The sequence below is a fragment of the Mustelus asterias genome, chromosome 2, assembly GCF_964213995.1.
Source record: "Mustelus asterias chromosome 2, sMusAst1.hap1.1, whole genome shotgun sequence".
Taxonomy (NCBI): domain Eukaryota; kingdom Metazoa; phylum Chordata; class Chondrichthyes; order Carcharhiniformes; family Triakidae; genus Mustelus; species Mustelus asterias.
Genome location: NC_135802.1, coordinates 102,679,011 through 102,701,375, shown reverse-complemented (window position 1 = coordinate 102,701,375; position 22,365 = coordinate 102,679,011). Strand labels below are relative to the sequence as shown.

The window sequence follows — 22,365 nt, the reverse complement described above, 5'->3', positions numbered from 1 at the left end:
TCAAGCCCCATAAGGAGACAGCAACGAATGAAGTGTGGTCAAAGAAGTTAGGTTTTAAGGAGTTTATTAAAGAGTGAAGTAAAAAGGCAGAGAGATAGCAGGGAGGGAATTCTACAGCTTAGGGCCTAAATAACTGAAGGCATGGCCACCAACAGTGGGGCAATTAAAATCAGGGATGCACTAAAGGCCAGATTTAGAGGAGCACAGATATCTCAGGCTGGAGGAGATAACACAGAGGGAAGAGCAAGACCATAGAGGAATTTGAAAATAAGGATGAGAATTTTAAAATTAAGACATTGCCTGGTTAGGAGGTAATGTAGTTCAGCAAGCATAGGTGTGGTAGGTCAAAGCAACTAAGTGTGATTTAAAACAAGGGCAGTGTTTTGGATGATCTCAAATCTACAAAGGATAGGATATGGGAGAACAACCAGAAGTGCACTGGAACAGTCAAAGTTAGAGATAGCTGGTGATCTTAGTGATGGTGTGAATATATAGTTGACATCTTACCTCAGCGTAAATGACAACAAGCTTGCAGACAGACTGATTTAGTCTCAGACTTGCTAAAGCAAGTGATGGAATTGGTAGCTGGGGAATGGCATTTGGAATAGGGCCTAAAAACAATAGCTTCAATCTTCCAAATATTTATTTGGAGGAATCACAGAATCCCTATAGTGCAGAAGGAGGCCATTCGGCCCATCAAGCCTGCACCTACAACGATCCCACGCAGGCCCTATCCCAGTAACCCCATATATTTACCCCACTAATCCCCCTGACACTAATGGACAATTTATCATGGCCAATCCACCTAACTCGCACATCTTTGGATTGTGGGAGGAAACCGGAGCACCGGAGGAAACCCACGCAGATGCAGGGAGAATGTGCAAACTGCACACAGACAGTGACTCAAGCCGGGAATCGACGCTGTGAGGCAGCAGTGCTAACCACTGTGCCACCGTGACACCCCATCTGCTAATCCAGTACTGAATGTCAACTAAGCAAAAGTGAATGAATTGAGAGAGGTGATGATGAGGTAAAGTAGGATATCGTCAACATGTGAAAACGAACACTGTTATCAGATGATGTCGCTGAGGGGCAAACAGGCTGAGAAGGATGAGGGTGAATAGTTTACGTATGTCACAATCACATAGGACGTCACATTTGATTTGATTTTGATTTGATTTATTATTGCCACATGTATTAACATATAGTGAAAAGTATTGTTTCTTGCGCACTATACAGACAAAACATACCGTTCATAGAGAAGGAAACAAGAGAGTGTAGACTTTAGCGTTACAGTCATGGCCTTTATCAATCGAGGCATTGAGTTTAGGAGTCCGGGGTTAATGATGCAGCTATATAAGACCCTCGTCAGACCCCACTTGGAGTACTGTGCTCAGTTCTGGTCGCCTCACTATACGAAGGATGTGGAAAAGATTGAAAGGGTGCAGAGGAGATTTACAAGGATGTTGCCTGGATTGAGTGGCATGCCTTATGAGGATAGGCTGAGGGAGCTCGGTCTTTTCTCCTTGGAGAGACGAAGGATGAGAGGAGACCTAATAGAGGTGTATAAGATGTTGAGAGGCATAGATCGGGTGGACTCTCATAGGCTTTTTCCCAGGGTGGAAATGTCTGCTACGAGAGGACACAGGTTTAGGGTGCTAGGGGGTAGGTACAGGGGAGATGTTAGGGGTAAGTTTTTCACACTGAGGGTGGTGGGCGAGCGGAATCGGCTGCCGTCAGTGGTGGCGGAGGCGAACTCAATAGGGTCTTTTAAGAGACTCCTGGATGAGTACATGGAGCGTAATAGGATGGAGGGTTATAGGTAGGTCGAGAAGGTAGGGATGTGTTCGGCACAACTTGTGGGCCAAAGGGCCTGTTTTGTGCTGTCGTTTTTCTATGTTTCTATAGCTAGGGTGTAGAGAAAGGCCAGCTTAATGCAAGATAAGTCCATTCAAAAGGCTGACATAAGCAGGGAAGAAGCTGTTCTTAAGTCGGTTGGAACGTGACCTCAGAATTTTGTATCTTTTTCCCGAAGGAAGAAGGTGGAAGAGAGAATGTCCAGTGTGCGTGGAGTCCTTAATTATGCTGGCTGCTTTGCCGAGGCAGGGAAGTGTAGACAGAGTCAATGGATGGGAGGCTGGTTTGCGTGGTGGATTGGGTTACATTCCCGACCTTTTGTAGTTCCTTGGGCAGAGCAGGAGCCATACCAAGCTGTGATACAACCAGAAAGCATGCTTTCTATGGTGCATCTGTAAAAGTTGGTGAGAGTCGTAGCTGACATGCCAAATTTCCTTAGTCTTCTGAGAAAGTAGAGGCGTCGGTGGGCTTTCTTAACTAGCATGCAGCTTGGGGGGACCAGGGCAGGTTGTTGGTGATCTGGACACCTAAAATTGAAGCTCTTGACCCTTTCTACTTCGTCCCCATTGATGTAGACAGGGGCATGTTCTCCTCTACGCTTCCTGAAGTCGATGGCAATCTCTTTGTTTTGTTGACATTGAGGGAGAGATTATTGTTGCTGCACCAGTTCACCAGATTCTCTATCTCATTCCTTGTACTCTGTCTCATCATTGTTTGAGATCCGACCCACTACGGTGGTGTCGTCAGCAAACTTGAAAATCGAATTGGAGGGGAATTTGGCCGCACAGTCATAGGTGTCTCAGGAGTATAGTAAGGGGCTGAGAATACAGCCTTGTGGGGCACCGGTGTCGAGGATGATTGTGGAGGTGTTGTTGCCTATCCTTACTGATTGTAGTCTGTGAGTTAGGAAGTTTAGGATCCAGTCGCAGAGGGAGGTGCCGAGGCCTAGAACATGGAGTTTGGAGATGAGTTTCGTGGGAATAATAGCGTTGAAGGTCGAGCTGCAGTCAATAAATAGGAGTCTGACATAGATGTCCTTGTTATCCAAGTGTTCCAGGGTTGAGTGCAGAGCCAGGGAAATGGCATCTGCTGTGGACCTGTTGTAAGCAGTAGGCAAACTGTAGTGGATCCAGGTAGTCCAGGAGGCTGGAATTGATTCGTGCCATGACTAGCCTTTTGAAGCACTTCATAACGATGGATGTCAGAGCCACCGGCCGATAGTCATTAAGGCACGCTGCTTGGTTTTTCTTAGGTACTGGGATAATGGTTGTCTTCTTGAAGCAGATCGGGACCTCAGATAGTTGTAAAGAGAGGTTGAAGATGAGAGTGAATACCCCCGCCAGCTGATCTGCGCAGGATCTGAGTGCACATCTGGGTACCCCATCCGGATCAGTTGCTTCCCGTGGGTTGACCTTCAAGAAAGCTGCCCTGACATCTGCAATGGTGACCCCAGATACAGGTTCATCCAGGGCTTCCAGGGTGGAGGGCATGCTCTCGCTGACCTCTTGCTCAAAACGAGCGTAGAATGCATTGAGCTCATCAGGGAAGGGTCTGTTGGAGCCGGCGATTTGCCTAACAACTGCCATTTCAGTGCTGTTGCAGGGGCAGAACCCACACACAGTTTTGGGAAAGATGGGCACAGATTTGAAAGATAAAAGCAATACATTCAAGGACTTTGGAGAGGAAAGGAATGTTGAAGAGGGTGTGGTGGTTTGTAAGGATGCTGAGGTCAAGGATTGCTTTTCCTTTCTGTCTCTCTTAATTCATTTTTTTCTTTCCCTGACTGTATTTCTCTTTCTATACCGGATTTGAATTTGAATTTATTCTGCTTCCTTCTTTCTGTGTCTTTCAATCTCAATGATTAAGGAATCTGTTTCACCAGGGTCCCAGATGTTTTATTACCCTCACCACACCACTTTCAGTTCACACTTCTAGCAGGTTATAGCACAAATTATACATTCCAGGTGAAGGGCGCAACAAAAGCACACTCTGAAAGATGCTTTGATTCTTGCAAGGTTTGGTTCATTATCTTAAGTTACTGACCACAATACTCAAACACAAGGCACCAATGTTTTCCTCCCCACACTAATATTATGCACATTTATATTGTTCCTGGGCATTTTGTGATAGAATATACTTTGTCCACCCAATTTTCTCCCCATTTTGCTTAAGGCATGGATGATGGAATGATTCATAGCCATAACTACCCTTTGACATTGCAACCAAGGGTTCATTAAGTATTAAACCAAGGTGCATCATAGCCAAACCTGATCCTGTGCTCATCCAGCGAGCACCTGCCTGCACTTTCTAAAGGAGAAAACAATTAAGAATAGGGACCCTGGCCGGTTTTCTATTCCCAAACCTGGTTGCGGATGCTAATCAGCATTTCAACTGCCATGATGAGATCAGGTAACAAGATTAGACCAAGGTCTTTCCTGTATAGCTGACCAACGACCTGGGCAAGGGTCATTATAAGGGAAGGTACAATTTAAATAAGCATCCCTAATAAAACTGTAATAAGGTTTGTCAACAAATTGATACATTGGCATACTTCAAGAACCAGAGCTTAACAAAGCATCAGTACATTTGAGGAATAAAAAAGGTACTGAATTAACTCAAACATAAGAAATAAGAGTGTCATGTATCCAATTTAGAAACCGGGAAAGAGAAGAAAAAATTCCGAATTACTGATTGTAATGCTGTATATCTGATAGTCGAGGTCACCAAAAACTGGAATAAAACAACAGAGCAGCTATTAAATTAATCCATAACCAATAGCAGTTTTAATTCACCTATTGTTTACAAAATTCTATATTCAAGCAAAATAGTGGTATGCTATTAGCAAGCACACAAATGGTGTACATAATGTTGATCCATGCATGTGGCAATATAATGATCTCTGATCATTTTTTTAAAAGTAGGAAATTAAACAAAAATGAATGTGGCAGAAAAAAAACGAAACACTGCTTTGAGTAAAAGGCTTCATCTATTACTTTGCTACAAATAGGAATAGTCTCCTCCGCTGTAGTAGCTCCATCTCCTTCTGCTAAACTATGGCTTTGGTCACCTAACCTTTCTCCTTCATGTGTGCAGTTTTTGTTTCACTGAAAACATGTAAATAAGAAATTAACAGGGAAAAGGACAGGAAGAAATCTAACTTACATTTATTTTAATGTCTTAATATCTCTCTCAGGATGTAGCTTTAGACTTGACATCAAAGGAATAATTCGAAATGAATTTCTGTTCGGTCATCAAATACACACATTCAAGTGGTTGTTGTTCTACAGGGAAAGAAATTGAAAAAGGAACTCTCTAGATTTTGTTTGTGTATAACTTACATTGGTTGGTTTTAAGTAACAGAAGTGGTATAGGGCGCAGTTACAGTGTGAAGACTCAGAGCAAAGGGTTTGTGTTTGTATTGATGTTGCTCACAGTTCATTTTTTATTATTTATGGCAAGAGTAAATATATTTTTAATTTAGACTGCTAACATAAGATATGCTTAAAGTCTAGTAGATATGGCAGACAACTCTATCCTTACTTCATTTAGCAGAATGCAAATAGGTTAAATGCTGATGTTGTTTACTGGGGTTTCAAAAACAGAACACTGTCACAAATAGAAAAGTAACTGTTTACTGCAGACAAAACTTTGAAACTGTCACTGTATTTGTCACTAGAAAATGATCATGTTAAAAGGAACATGATGTCCAAAGATGTGCGGGTTAGGTTGATTGGCCAGGTTAAAAATTGCCCCTTAGAGTCCTGAGATGCGTAGGTTAGAGGGATTAGTGGGTAAATATATGTGGGGGTAGGGCCTGGGTGGGATTGTGGTCGGTGCAGACTCGATGGGCCGAATGGCCTCCTTCTGCACTGTAGGGATTCTATGATTCTATGAACAACTTGGTGTCTTGTCACTCAATTTAGAACTAAAGGTTCTACTGATAACCCACAGCCTCTTACCCTGCTTTTAAAGCAACTGACCAGTTAGAATCAATAAGCAATTAAGAGATTAATTGAAAAAGGAAATCTGAAGAACAGAAAATGCTAGAAATGCAAAAGGAGGTTGGTAAATATCTGAACGATGAAGATACATAAACATGAGGTTGGTAAATATCTGAAGGATGAAGATACATAAACATTTCATCAGGTGAGCATCTGAATTTGATTCAAGGTCCAGTTCATTAGCCTTTCTCTCGCTGTGCATTTCAAGAGAACTTTAAAAATGCACAATTAAATGTAATCCATTTTTTAAAATTCAGTGAGCATTCATTATAACTGCAGTTCCAGTACTACCAAATTTACTTGATGAATGTTAAAACAAAAATCCATAAGCATTAATTTATCATATAACAGTCTATATCACTTTCAATCTTCTGGAATTAATTTAAACTTGAGCCAAACAATGCCCATTATAAAAACAGACCATCATAATTGATTGTGTTTCTTGATGGATGCTCATTAAGGTATTAAAGAATAAACTATTTTTGCAAAATCTTTATGACATATGCTATATTGTGCACCATGCCATAATTTTTCTATAATTGCAAAAGTTAAAGGGAAGATCAGTGCCCTGTAGAAACATTTCATAGAACTTCAGTTTCTTGCCACTTAATCATCGCTTTTAATCAAATTTTCACCTTTCTCAGTACTGAATTTCTTGCACATTTTGTTCTGAAACAGATCCACAATTTGGTTAAAAATAAATTTTGACAATCCCCAATGAGGCTAAATGTTCAGCTTCATGCAAGACATTTTCAGAATATGATTTAAATAGCAATTTAAAGGATCAAAGCAATTTTACAAGGATAATTATTTAAGTTGCAACTCGGCTGGTTTTATATTCATGAGAAAGAGAAGTCCAATTGTGGTAACTATGGAGGAGTCTCCTTGCCATCGGCCATAGGGAAGATCACTGCTAGAATCCTCCTGAATTGCTTCTTTCCAGTGGCTGAAGAGCTCCTTCCAGACTGCCAGTGCAGTTTTTGCCCATCAAAGAACACCACAGACTCGATCTTAACTGGATGGAAAATCTGAGAAAAATGCATAAAAACAGCCCAAACGCTGACTTTTTCCAACTTTACTTTCCAAAAGCCTTTAACTCTGTCAATCATAAAGGCTAATGAAGGATCCTCCTCAAATTTGGTTGCCCTCAGAAATGTCTCCCCATCCTCTGCCTACTCCATGATGACATGCATGTTGTGATCCTCACCAATGAAACCACCAAAGAGTCCCTCTCAGGGAAGACTGGAGTCAAACAAGGCTGCATCATTGCACTAACTTTCTTCACCACGTCCAATATCACAGAAATATTGCACCTCATCTCCAGCAAATTACCCACAAGCATAGACAATTTATATAACAGATAGCAAACTATTCGACCTACATCACCTGCACTCCAAAGAATAAGCCATTCCTACCTCAGTCATTGAGCTCCAGTAAGCAGATGACATTTGTGTGAGAGCTCACTCAGAACCTGAATTCCAAAACATATGAGAAAATGGGCTTTTCCCTATACACCCAAAAAACAATGGTTCATTTACAACTAGCTCCCACATCTCCTCCTATTGATTACGATCAATGGTAAGATCCTGGAAAATATGGAGCATTTTCCATATCCTCAGAGCCTCTTCTCAATGAAGGCAGACATAGACAACAAAATTTAATATGCCAGGCTCAGTCTTTTGGCTGAAGAATAGAGTATTTGATGACCAGGATCTCAAACCCAAGATTACAGGTCATGGTTTATCAGGCGGCAGCTATCTCCTCACTTCTATAAGCTATGGAGACTTGGACAACCTACAGCAGGCACCTTCAAAGCACTAGAGAATTATCACCAGCAGCGTCTTTGGAAGATCCTCTAAATCTGTTGGCAAGAAAACATGGTCCAATAGCAGAGTCGTCTCCAAGACCAACTTGCTCGGCATCAAAGGCGCTAATCAGACAAAACTAACTCCACTAGGCAGGGCGTGTTGTTCCTATGCCTGACATCAGACGCCCGAATCAACTGCTCTCAACTCAAAACTAAGTCGCAGCAGGAGACACCCAGGAGGACTCATGGGATTCCCTAAGCCGTGACCAACCAAGATGGAGAAGGTTAATTTGGGAAGGCACCAAACGCAGCGAGAGGCAGAAGCAAAGTTGAGGCATTGGAGAGAGCACACAAGCTTCAAACAACTCATCAACGCGACTATCTGAGCACCACCTGCCCCGCCTGTGGCAGAGTGTGCAGATTGTGCATTGGATTTATCAGTTATCTCAGAACCCATCAGACCGGAATTGAAGCAAGTCATCCTTGAGCCCGAGGGACAGTCTAAGAGAAGAATATGTTCAGATTTCCTCGCAAACGCAATAAGTTAGTAGCTAAGGAAAAAACAAAGTGCAAGGGAATGGAGACAAGCAACACATTGCTATATTTACCAATCAGAATTAAATGCAAATAACAAAAAAGGAGCTTTACCCCTCGCACAAAATTCAGGCCTGCAAGAGTTCTGGTGAATACAGGTAGCAGGTTGGGTAATGCAAAAGGCAAACTTTCACTTGCATACTGCTTGTCCCCTTGTAAGGGTAGCACTGCACTCCCAAAAAATACGTTTCGAAGTGCAGCTACCGTTGTTAAGTAGTAGTCAATTTATGCACAGCATGATTCAACAAACTGTAATAAGATAATTGAACAATATTGTTTTATTTGTCCATGTTTTTGCAGTGCTAATTACTGCAGAACTATGTATTCAAACAGAGTAAAATAAATGCAACTTAATGGAGACTTCAGACAATAACTACATTTAGTGTTGAACACCAACTCATCAGTCATCATGAGGTCTTGTTACAATGACATCAAGAATACACAGGCCAATGTTCTTAATCACAATATCACTTGAACTAACCCATATATTGCCAGGGGCTGCTCACAAAATCACAGAATCGTTACAACACAGAAGGAGGCCATTAAGCCCATTGTGTCTGCACTGGATTTTTGAATGAGCATTTCACCTAGTGCCATTCTTCTGCCTTCTCCCCATCTCATTCAAATTGTATCTTTTCATTCTCAGGCAGTGCATTCTAGCTCCTAGCCACTTACCAAAACAGAACCCAGACATTATTGCACTTCTAATGCATTTAATGCTGTATTATTAAAAAATCTTTGCAAAAATATGTATTTGCTGTTCAAAGGCTATGTCAGTTACTGTAATGATATGGTGATAAGACTTTTGCCAAATCAACCAAAGTAGAATACTCTATTAACCACTGTATCATAAAGCCATTACAATATTAGCTTTATATTCTGGAGCAATCCTGGCCTACGATCAATTCCCAAAGGCGACAAAGATCAATGTCAGAGGCTGCAGCAATCTACTAAAGGGAATAGCTCACAAATGTGCTAAGTGCTACTTTCAAAGCATCAACTTGGGAACACAACAGGTTAGTAATTTTATCACAGATTTTAAGACTGCACCAAAAAAAAGTTTTAAATATAGACAGAGCTTCCTGTGGCTTTTCTTGACACTAGTGATCTGACTTCACAGCAAACTGTCACTAACCCAGAAAGCACCAGGTCTTATCACAAAGCCTATTCACCCTTTCGCTCTATGTTAGTCACACACACAGCTTTCTATGAATCTTCTCAGAACACTGCTTCCCTGGAGAGAAGGTGCAAAGATAAGACTGAACAACTGATTTGTGCTCTGCATCAAATATGTATCTAGCGCAAGCTACTGAAATGAAAAAGATTCAATTTATTCAAATATATCCTTGCACATAATATATTTATAATGAAAATGTCTAACTCAGTAGAACACCTGCTTTAAAACATGTTAATAGGTGAAGAGAAAAAGTTGTTTCTTATTGCAGCTCTACAATATGAACTCACTTTAAACCTTTCAGATTTACTATTTGTAACTTTTATGCAATTATGACATTCTCAATAGAAAATATTAAGAGTGGCGCTTAAAAAGCCAACTACATTCCTAAACCTAATTTACTAACAGCAAACAGTTTACTTTAAAAGATAACGGATCCTGATTAAGATGCATGTTCAGAAATTTCAAACGCTTAGCTGGCAGATACATTAATCCCCTCACTTTCAATGGATTGATTCACTGACAAAGCTATCGGCTGAATTGTAAACATACTCTTCATGTTCTGAAGCTGTCACCACAAATTTTGAATAGAACATGGAGAAACTGTGGATGCTCCAAGGGGATTTGACAGCATGTGACATTCTCTTCCTATTTACCCTATAAGCTATTTTGTTTGACTATGTTAATATTGGCAGTGATTAAAGGATGGAATACAAGAACATAAGAATTAAGGTTCAAGGTGCAAGAACTAAATTTAATCTTTGAAGTGTAAATGAAACCTTATGACTTACTTTCTGCAATTTAAATGTTGGCTCTTGCATAATAGATATCACAAAAAAAGATGGGATGTTGCAATTTGATTTAACAAATATGTGTAACAAGCTACATTGATTGGTAACAGGATAATTAACTATGTGGATAGGTGAGGATGTGGGCCGGGGGTTATCACATCTGAATCACTCCTGTTCATAGCAAATACACCAAAATATCCTGAATGCCCCACTTAAACACTATAAGTTAACACCCTGAATGTAGCACTTAAACAAGATAATTTAACACAATCAAGTTTTCTGATATGGTACAATTTAAAACATTTACTAATGTAAATATAAATTGGGATGCAATGAGAAACAAATTATTGTCCCTTTCATGAGAAACGACATAGGAGCAATGTGTAAGATTATTCCGTGAAAAAGTGATCTACAAAAATGCTATCATTTTCATTGTAAAACTTCATGGTTTAGTTCTAGATTTAATTAAAGGTCAACCTGCAAGAGAGCAAGAAATTTCCTTCAATGGCTCGCTGAGTAAATGCAACCAATTTTGTGCTACTGACTCCCATGACCTGGTGTGTCCTAGATTCAAATCCTGCTCTGTGCTGAGTGAACAGGAGACAGTACAACTGGCCTGAGTTTTCCTGGGGGCGGGGAGAGGGGGGAGAAACAATGTTCACTATCCACTGACTTCTAAAAATACTAATGTGTGGACATCAGGGAAGGACAAGTTAGGGTCAGCAGTGAACCTGTCCATGACTGAAAATACCACAAACACCACTATTTAGTCTAACTGATAAATGAAGATAATTTAAGTAAGGTACAAAACAAGTGATAGTTCTATGGGGACCATCTCCCTGCATACATGCCTTCAATAGAGTGGCCCAATGAAGGCAAAGTACGTATACAGTTCTCATTACTTTAAAATAAGTTTGACAGAACGAGACCTGTTTAAAACCATATTACTGTTTGAATTGTGGTAAATGAACAGCTGAGTAATGTAGGTCACAGAAGAATACTGAAGGTGCTTTTCGAAAAAGAAACCACAGTAGAAAACACATGGATCACCCAGGATAAATCAGAGGATATACAATGTAATGCACAATATATTGTCAGGGTTTCCAACTTAAGGTGATTATGTAGCAGGAGGTTGTGCAGCAGGGCACTGGCATTTGGAAACACAGAAGTGAGCCCCAGGATCTGATAGGGCTGGTAACAGAGTGCTAGGTTATGTCAACACTAAAGTGAAAAGGAAGAGAGTAATTTTTGGGTATGGAACAAGTGGGAAAGGATTCCGAAGGGGGAGAAGGATGCAGGCTGCGGCAATGTAAAAGGGTAAACGCAACATAGAAGCATTGGGATAACAAGGGCATGGTAGAGGAGCACAAGGGAGTAGAATTTCTGGATGAGAGAAAATCAGGAAGGGAAGCTACAATGCACTGTGATGAAACATCATGAAGTGCAATTCCTCAGATGTATAAAAGCCGTAAGAGTAAAAAAAACTCTTTGAGCAGTGTAAGAGTGATGAGAAACAGGAGAGTGTAGAAGAAGTAGGGGCAAGAGGGGTACAGGTATCAGTGCAAGGAGAGACAAAGATGGCTTTAAGGACAAGTGATTAGTAGTGGAAACTTTGGTGGTGCATTCATTCTCATCTCAGCACTACTGGACCACTGTGTTTTCTATTTTAATTTCAGATTGGATTAACCACCTCGGCCTGATTATCAATGGATCTAAGTATTGCCCAGCCACCACCATCCACATCCTGGGGATCGTTTTTGATAAAAAAAACCAAATCAACACCAAACTATCTTAAAGAAAGGAACTAAGGTAGAGAGGCAGAGAGGTTTATGGAGGGAATTCCAGAGCTTAGGGCCAAGGCAACTGAAAGTATATCCACCAATGATGGAGCATTGAAAAATCAGGGATGCTCAAGAGGCCAGCATTATGGGAGTTGTTCGACTGGTGGAGATTAGAAATGGTCAGGGCTGGGCCATGGAGGGGCTTGAAACGAGGAGGATAAGAATTTTAAAATCAATTGCTTAACTGGGATCCAATATAGGTCAGTGAACACAGGGGTGATGAATAAATGGGACTTGGTGCAAGTAAGGACATTAGTGGCAAAGATTTAGGTGACCTCAAGTTTATGGAGGATGGAACATTGGGGGTGGGGGTATCCAGGAGTGAATTGTAGTGGGCAAATCTAGAGGTGACAAAGACATGGTCAAAAGTTTCAGCGACAGATGAACTGAGCTGAGCTGAGGCAGTGGTGGAATCAGGTGATGTTACAGAGGTGCAGATAACAATCTTTGTGATAGCACAGATATGTGGCCAGACACTCATCTGCACCGACTCTTAGAAAATTAGATATTAAAAAAATCACAGCAAATTCTGCCTGGGGGAAGCAGCAGTGGCCATGTCTCCGGAGTGGAGTCTGGTCCTGTAACTCAGAGGGCTAAGGAAAAGAGGAGGAAGGCAGTGTTAATCGGGGACTCGACAGTAAGGGGGTCGGACAGGTGTTTTTGCAGAGGCAGGCGGGAGTCTCAGATGGTGGTCTGCCTCCCTGGGGCCGGGATCCAGGATGTTGCTGGTCGACTCCCAGAAATCCTGAGGGGGGAGGGAGAGGAGCCAGAGGTAGCGGTACATATCGGTACTGCTGATGTGGGAAGGAAGGGGGAAGGGGTCATGAAAAGGGAGTATAGGGAATTAGGGAGACAGCTGAGAAGGAGGAAAGCAAAGGTAGTAATGTCAGGATTGCTGCCTGTGCCACGGGAAGGTGAGGGCAGGAATGGAGTGAGGTGGCTGAGGGACTGGTGCAGGGGGCAGGGATTCAGGTTCCTGGACCATTGGGACCTCTTTAGGGGCAGGTGTGACCTGTACACAAAAAACGGGTGGCACTTGAATCCCAGGGGGACCAATATCCTGGCGGGAAGGTTGGCTAAGGCTACTGGGGAGAGTTTAAACTAGATAGGTTGGGGGGAGGGGATCAAGACGAGGTGACTGGGAGCGAGGAAGTTAGCTCGCAAACAGAGAGGGTTATAGACAGTGCAAGAGCGAGGATGGACGGGGGATAGCGAAGGGGAGAGCTCAGACCAAAGGATTGAGATGTGTTTACTTTAATGCCAGGAGTATAGTGAATAAAGGGGATGAGCTCAGAGCGTGGATCAATGCCTGGAAGTGTGATGTGGTGGCCATTACGGAGACTTGGATGTCTCAGGGACAGGACTGGATACTCCAGGTGCCGGGATTCAGATATTTCAGGAAGGACAAGGAGGGAGGCAAGAGAGGGGGTGGAGTGGCACTGCTGATCAGGGATAGTGTCACAGCTGTAGAGAAGGTGTATGCTGTGGAGGGATTGTCTACAGAGTCTCTGTGGGTGGAAGTTCGGAGTGGGAAGGGGTCAATCACTTTACTGGGAGTTTTCTATAGGCTGCCCAATAGTAACAGGGAGGTGGAGGAGCAGATAGGGAAACAGATCCTGGAGAATTGCAATAATAGCAAAGTTGTTGTGATAGGAGACTTTAATTTCCCAAACATAGATTGGAATATCCCTAAGGTAAGGGGATTGGATGGGGAGGAGTTCGTTAGGTGTGTTCAGGAGGGTTTCCTGACACAGCATGTGGACAAGCCTACAAGAGAGGCTGTACTTGATCTGATACTGACCAATGAACCTGGACAGGTGTCAGATCTCTCAGTGGGAGAGCATCTTGGGGATAGCGATCATAACTCTATCTTCTTTATGCTTGCATTGCAAAAAGAGAGGATCAGGCAAGCTAGGAAAGCGTTTATATGGAGTAAGGGGAAATATGAAGACATAAATAAGGCAGCAAATTAGAGGAGTAAATTGGAAGGAGGTATTCTCGGGGAAATGTACTGAAGAGAGATGGCAGTTTTTCAAGAATTGTCTGTCTAGAGTTCTACAGGACAACGTTCCAAGAAGACAGGGAGGAGTTGGTAGGTTAAAGGAACCGTGGTGCATGAAAGCTGTGCGGGACCTAGTCGAGAAGAAAAGGAAAGCGTACAAAAGGTTCAGAGAGCTTGGCGAAGATAGGGATCTAGATGAGTATACGGCATGTAGGAAGGGACTAAAGAAGGAAATTAGGAGAGCCAGAAGGGGTCACGAGAAGGCCTTGGCAGGTAGGATTAAGGAAAACACTAAGGCGTTCTATAAATATGTGAAGAGTAAAAGGATGAGACGTGAAGGAATAGGGCCTATAAAAGGTGGAGGCGGGAAAGTCTATACAGAACCAGTAGAAATGGCAGAGGTGCTTAAATGAGTATTTTGCCTCGGTTTTCACAGAGGAGAAGGACCTGGGTGGATGTACTGTGGGCTTGCTGTGGACTGAAAAGATGGAGTATGGGGACTTTTAGAAAGAGGTTGTGCTGGAATCTTTGAATGACATCAAGATAGATAAGTCGCTGGGTCCGGATGGGATGTACTCCAGGTTGCTGTGGGAGGCGAGGGAAGAGATTGCAGAGCCTCTGGCGATGATCTTTGCGTCGTCGATGGAGACGGGAGAGATGCCGGAGGATTGGAGGATTGCGGATGTGGTTCCTATTTTCAAGAAGGGGAATAGGGATAGCCCAGGAAAGTACCGACCGGCGAGTCTAACCTCAGTGGTTGGTAAGCTGATGGAGAAGATCCTGAGGGACAAGATTTATTAGCATTTAGCGAGGTTAAGTATGCTCAAGAATACTCAGCTTGGCTTTGTCAAAGACAGATCATGCCTTACGAGCCTGGTGGAGTTCTTCGAAAATGTGACTAAACACATTGACGAAGGGAAAGCGGTAGATGTGGTTTATATGGATTTTAGCAAGTCGTTCGATAAGGTCCCCCATGCAAGGCTTCTAGAAAAAGAGAGAGGGCATGGGATCCAAGGGGCTGCTGCCCTATGGATCCAGAACTGGCTTGCCCAAAGGAGGCAGAGAGTGGGTATAGATGGGTCTTTTTCTAAATGGAGGTCGGTCACCAGTGGTGTGCCCCAGGGATCTGTTCTGGGACCCTTGCTGTTTGTCATTTGCATAAATGAGGAAGTGGAGGGATGGGTTGGTAAGTCTGCCGACGACACGAAGGTTGGTGGGGTTGTGGATAGTCTAGAGGGATGTCAGAAGTTACAGAGGGACATAGATAGGATGCAAGACTGGGCGGAGAAGTGGCAGATGGACTTCAACCCAGATAAATGTGTAGTGGTCCATTTTGGCAGGTCAAATGGGATGAAGGAGTACAATATAAAGGAAAAGACTCTTAGTACGGTAGAGGATCAGAAGGACCTTGGGGTCCGGGTCCATAGGACGCTAAAATCGGCCCCGCAGCTGGAGGAGGTGGTTAAGAAGGTGTATGGTGTGCCGGCCTTTATCAATCGAGGGATTGAGTTTAGGAGTCCGGGGATAATGATGCAGCTATATAAGACCCTCGTCAGACTCCACTTGGAGTACTGTGCTCAGTTCTGGTCGCCTCATTACAGGAAGGATGTGGAAAAGATTGAAAGGGTGCAGAGGAGATTTACAAGGATGTTGCCTGGATTGAGTGGCATGCCTTATGAGCATAGGCTGAGGGAGCTCGGTCTTTTCTCCTTGGAGAGACGTAGGATGAGAGGAGACCTAATAGAGGTATATAAGATGTTGAGAGGCATAGATCAGTAGGACTCTCAGAGGCTTTTTCCCAGAGTGGAAATGGCTGCTACGAGAGGACACAGGTTTAAGGTGCTGGGGGGTAGGTTCAGGGGAAATGTTAGGTGAAAGTTTTTCACACAGAGGATGGTGGGCGAGTGGAATCGGCTGCCGTCAGTGGTGGTGGAGGCAAACTCAATAGGGTCTTATAAGAGACTCCTGGATGAGTACATGGGACTTAATAGGATGGAGGGTTATAGGTAGGGATATGTTCGGCACAACTTGTGGGGTCGAAGGGCCTGTTTTGTGCTGCAGTTTTTCTATGTTTCTAAATTCTGGTTCACTGTATAACACTGAATCGTCTGTGTTTGTTAACCTTTGCTGCCCTTTGCAAGCATACACATTACTGTAATTAAGTCACTCAGTCATTCACATTTTACCAATATGCAGTAATCCAATTTATTCTATGACCAATATAAACTGTATTCTTATCATGGATAAGTTTGGAGACAATTTTTAAAAATCTAACTAAATCAATTAAAAGTTTTCATGTTTAAGAATATGCTTCCCATCAATCTTTGATAAACTGGCCATTTCCCTCATACCTATGGAAGCATCTATAATCAGCACAAGCACATCAGGTAGCTTTAATCTATGAAAATTAATTATAACATTGTTCTCTTAAAATGTTGTTCCCATTTAACATCATAAAATTCAAAAAGGTGCACAGACCAACCTGTGGCAATATTATGGAATGGCAAATCATAGATTCATGTGAGCTATTCCTCAAGGCATGTGCTCCTGACCTCTGGGGTAACACCTCGTGCAGATAAGGCACGTTTTTCCTCAAAGCGGGGATAACTGAAATAAGGAATGTGCATTTACATAGAGCCTTCTGCATCCTCAGATCATCCCAAAGTGCTTCACGGTCACAATGTTTTTGATGTGGAATCACTTCGGTTACATAAGCAAACTCAGCAGTCTATTTGCAAATGAGTAAATTTGTACAAGTCTCTAAGTGACTAACATCTCACAAGCAGGTATTTTCTCAGCTCAAATGGATGTTTTATATGCTGAAACTATTAAATCAAAATAAAAGCTTCAACCCTGCTCCTCACTAATTTCAATATGACAAGAATAGGTTAGAATGATCAAAACTGTTGGAACTACTGTTGGAAGGCAGGGAGTTTTTGAGCTGCTCCAGGAATGTACTTTCTCTTTACCTCCAGTAAAGAAAAAGGATCTAATTCCTTCATTGGCTCCATAGATCATGGGGATACTCAGCAAGGTCCGAGGTTCAATCAATGGACTTTACTGCCAGTTGAGCTCAGTCAAGGTAATTATTGGAGCATTTTCATTGGTTTTAGTATCCCTGGATTAGAGGCTTGTTGGGGTTGGGATAGCAGAGAGGGAGTGTGGATAGGGAGCTGGAACACCCTGGGATTTCCTTCCCAAATGCTATCTAGCTACCTCTATTGGAAAGTGAATCTGGATAAATGTTATACAAGGAGAGGTTGGGATTCTACCGCAATACACGAGAGAAAAAGAAAACAGAAAACACTGAGGCTTGCACAACAATGGTCAAGTACCTGAGGTGTGCTGATGCACATGAAATGGTAACCAACTTGGGTCATTACATTAGTATAAAGGTCTGGCACATATAGGGTTAACATGGGACTGAGCAGCGTACTGTCCACACAGTGATGTAAGAGAACACATGATCTGCACCTAGGGGTCAGTCTAGTGTTGGACAGAGCCGTGTGCTGGTTCTTGAAGTTAATGAATACACACAGTTAATCTACCAAAGACTACATTAAAAGTGGGATCCAACATTGTATAATTACAACATGCTGGGAGAGGATGGACAAACCTCAAAAAATGCAAAGAAAAACTAAAATTCTGCAAACAAATTTGAAGAATCATTCTGACGTGAAGAAAACTTCAAGAAGCAGACGTGCCGAGGAAACTTGCCAGGGAAAAGCTCCAAAGAAAGGTTTGGAAGCCGAAGGCAGAAATGTAAAATTCCTCACTGCAGAAGACGACTCCAAGAACACCCCGTTCACAAACATTCACTCCCTCCACCACAGATGCAGCGTGTACTATCTACAAGATGCATTGCAGAAATTCATCAAGGTTCCTTAGATAGCACTTTCCAAACCCACCAGCACTACCATCTAGAAGAACATGGGCAGCAGATGCATGGGAAAACAACTACCTGCAAGTTCCCATCCATGCCACACACCATCCTGACTTGGAAATGTATCACCATTCTTTCCCTGTTGCTGGGTCAAAATTTAAGAACAAAATTAACACTTTAAACTCCCCCCACTCATCAAACTGCAAGTCTGCATTCAGTTAGACACACGAGCCTATGAACTCCGAGACTAGGATGGGGGAGATGGTGTAGTAATAACAATGAAAATATGTGGAGTAAATTAGAATAACTTGAAATACATTCGACAAAGATTTGAGGGGGAGGTGTAGTACAAGGGTCTCGGATTAATGTGGGAGTGAGCATAGTACCACTCACACAGTGATGTAATGAACACATAACACACACCTTGGGGTCAATCTAGTATTGGATAGAGTCACGTGCACAAGCAAGCACAGAAACAACTCCTAGCTTGACTCTATTGCTGTATTTTTGTACCTAATTCCTGTAGTTGATAAATACATGGTTAACATACTTAAGACTACGAAGACATCATGAAGAGCTACCAAATGATACCAAATTCAATAAAATTCACCAGTTAAAGAAGTTAACTCAGGAAAACCTAGTTTCAACAAGCTGATGCTGCCATAAATGAGGAACAATATAACACACCTTTAGTTCAGAGTAGAACAGGGAATATTAATGATGTACTTGTTTAAATGACAAATGTTAGATCATAGAATCAAAGAATGGTACAGCAGAGAAGGAGGCCATTCAGCCTGTCTTGTCTGTGTGAGCTCTCTGCAAGAACAGCTCACCAATCCCACTTCCCCACATTTTTCTCATAGCCCCGCAATTCTTTTCTTTTTAGATAATTATCCAATTTCCTTTTGAATGTCACCATTGAATCTACCTCTCCCACATTCTCAGGCAGTTAGTTGATTTTAGATGTTAAGCAGATCAGTCATGATCGTGTTGAATGGCAGAGCAGACTTGAAGGGCTGAATAGCCTACTGCTACGATCTACGTTCATTGCATATGAAGGTTTTTCCTAGAAATCATAGAAACCCTACAGTGCAGAAGGAGGCCATTCGGCCCATCGAGTCTGCACCGACCACAATCCCACCCAGGCCCTACCCCCACATATTTACCCACTAATCCCTCTAACCTACGCATCTCAGGACTCTAAGGGACAATTTTTAACCTGGTCAATCAACCTAACCCGCACATCTTTGGACTGTGGGAGGAAACGGGAGCACCCGGAGGAAACCCACACAGACACGAGGAGAATGTGCAAACTCCACACAGACAGTGACCCAAGCCGGGAATCGAACCCAGGTCCCCTGCAGCTGTGAAACAGCAGTGCTAACCACTGTGCTACCGTGCCGCCTTAAAGTGCCTCTGGTTTGTTTGCCAATCACCTTTAATCGGGGCCTCAGACTCTCCACTCTCATCAATGGGATGTTTCTCCCTATTAACTCTGTCCAGACCTCATGATTTTGACACCTATATCAAATCTCATGATGGCACAATGGTTAGCAGTGCTACCTCAGTGCCAGGGACCCAGGTCCAATTCTGGCCTTGGGCGACTGTCAGTGTGGAGTTTTCACATTCTCCCTGTGTCTGTGTGGGTTTCTTCCGGGTGTTCCGGTTTCTTCCCACAGCCCAAAGATGTGGAGGTTAGATGGATTAGCCATGGTAAATGTGAGGGGTTACAGGGATAGGCCAGGATAGAGGGCCTGGGTAAAATACTGTGTCAAAGTCGGTGCAGACTTGATGGGCCAAATGGCCTCCTTCTGCACTGTAGGGATTCCAAGAGAACTGCCCCAGTTTTGCCAATCTCTGTAACTGAAATTTCCCATCCCCAATGCCCTCGCAGCCTTCTTAAAGGGAAGGGCATGGCCAGAATTGTACATAGAACATAACAGCGCAGTAGAGGCCCTTCAGCCCTCGATGTTGCGCCGACCAGTGAAACCAATCTAAAGCCCCTCTAACCTACACTATTCCAATATCATCCATATGTTTATCCAATGACCATTTAAATGCCCTTAATGTTAGAAAATAGAACAGTACAGCACAGAACAGGCCCTTCGGCCCACGATGTTGTGCCGAGCTTTATCTGAAACCAAGATCAAGCTATCCCACTCCCTATCATCCTGGTGTGCTCCATGTGTCTATCCAATAACCGCTTAAATGTTCCTAAAGTGTCTGACTCCACTATCACTGCAGGCAGTCCATTCCACACCCCAACCACTCTCTGCGTAAAGAACCTACCTCTGATATCCTTCCTACATCTCCCACCATGAACCCTATAGTTATGCCCCCTTGTAATAGCTCCATTCACCCGAGGAAATAGTCTTTGAACATTCACTCTATCTATCCCCTTCATCATTTTATAAACCTCTATTAAGTCTCCCCTCAGCCTCCTCCGCTCCAGAGAGAACAGCCCTAGCTCCCTCAACCTTTCCTCATAAGACCTACCCTCCAAACCAGGCAGCATCCTGGTAAGTCTCCTCTGCACTCTTTCCAGCGCTTCCACATCCTTCTTATAGTGAGGTGACCAGAACTGCACACAATATTCCAAATGTGGTCTCACCAAGGTCCTGTACAGTTGCAGCATAACCCCACGGCTCTTAAACTCCAATCCCCTGTTAATAAAAGCTAACACACTATAGGCCTTCTTCACAGCTCTATCCACTTGAGTGGCAACCTTTAGAGATCTGTGGATATGGACCCCAAGATCTCTCTGTTCCTCCAGTCTTCAGAACCCTACCTTTGACCCTGTAATCCACATTTAAATTAGTCCTACCAAAATGAATCACCTCACAGGAGGGGGGCAGGAGAGGAGGCCGGGGGAGGGGTGGGGGGGCACCAGAGGCCAGGCCAGGCGGAGGGGGGCAGCAGAGGAGGCCGGGAGGGGGTGGGGGGGCACCAGAGGAGGCCGGGAGGGGGGGTACCAGAGGAGGCTGGGATGGGGGGGGGGGTTTGGGGGGCAGCAGAGGAGGCCAGGGGAGGGGTGGGGGAGCAACAGAATAGGCTCAGGAGGGGGGCACAACAGGAGGCCATGGGGGGGGCGGGGGGAGGAGGGTAGCAGAGGAGCCGGGGGGGGGGGGGGGGAGGAAAGAGACGGGGAGTGGACACAACAGAGGAGCTTGGGGGGGGGGGGGGGGGGTTGCAGCAGAGGTGCTGGGGGGGGGGTTGGATGTCGCAGCGGAGCTGGGTGGGTTTAGTGCAGAGTCATCAGGGAACAAGGGGCAGAAGTGCAAGGAGGTGAGGGACAGGGATGTGGGTCAAAGGGTGGGGCTAGTGACAAGTTACCAAGGGGGTGGGGGTGGCAAGGAGCAGGGTGTCCCCAAGAGGCAAAAGGGGCTGAGTGGAGGGAATGAAAGAATGAGGTGTAGCCAGGAGTGAAGGGAGAAAGTTTGAGTCAAGAGCTGGGCATGGCCCAGGGGGTGGGTGCTGTGTTCCTGAGCAGTATATACATTTGATGCCATGAGATTTTTTTAAAGCAGAAAATGCTGGGAAAACTCTGCAGGTCTGGCAACATCTGCGGAGAGAGAAAAATCCCAGTTAACTTTTCAAGTCCAACATGACTCTTGTTGGGAACTGATGCCGTGTCCTGTCTGGATTGACATTCAGAAATCCGGGGCTACACTTTCCTTGAGTGGTGTAACCAGAGCACGGCTGCCGGTTAACCCCCCTCCCCCTGTTGGGACGAAGGTCACTCTGAGGGGGTGGGGGGATAAGAGGCCCGCCACTCTCACTCTGCCTTTACCTTGACTGCCGGCCTCCATTGCTGCTTCCCGTGCCAACAGGCCCCGCCCCTTCACCTCTCACCCTGGCAACTGTGGCGCGCACTTCCGGTGTCAACGTGCGCGGGCGCCGGGAACCGTGAAGGCTTTTTAAGATGTTGGAGTGAGTTGTGGTATGTGGAGGTGACACAAGCTTTCATCTGATTCATTCGGGGGTCAGTGGCTCCCTCCTGTGTGAGTGCCCGTGGCTCAAGCTGCCTTTCACCCTGCAGCACGGTTCAGCCTGTCAGAAACACGGTAAACCATCGAGCCAAATACTGCAGCTGCTGGGAATCTCAAATACAAACTGAAAAGACTGGAAATACTCAGCAGCATCTGTGGAGCAAGAAACACAAGGAACATTTCAGGTCAATGACCTGGGAAAAGGTAGAACTGTAACCACTTGTGAACGAGAGAAAGGCAGTGGGGAAAATAATAAAAGGGGAAGCTCAACAATTTCTCAATTCCTAGCCCTAACCATCTCCTACTCACCTATCTATGAACACCTTCATCCCTCACCGGGACAGGCTGAGGAGCTCTCGGCTTCTTTCTTGAACAGAGGCCTGATCAATCTCCGTCCTCCTCCATCTGGCTGAACTTGTTCTCGCA

General features: G+C 44.0%; 1 protein-coding gene across 1 annotated transcript in view; it reads right to left on the bottom strand.

The window, feature by feature from the left end:
• The window catches only part of cmc1 (C-x(9)-C motif containing 1), a 73,156-nt gene extending 51,337 nt beyond the window's left edge, over positions 1-21,819 (bottom strand). The window contains exon 1 of the mRNA XM_078239530.1: positions 21,741-21,819. Within this exon, the coding sequence (XP_078095656.1) occupies positions 21,741-21,759 (19 nt within the window). The 5' untranslated portion in view covers positions 21,760-21,819. The remainder of the gene's footprint in view (positions 1-21,740) is intronic.
• Between the last annotated feature and the right edge of the window lie 546 nt (positions 21,820-22,365).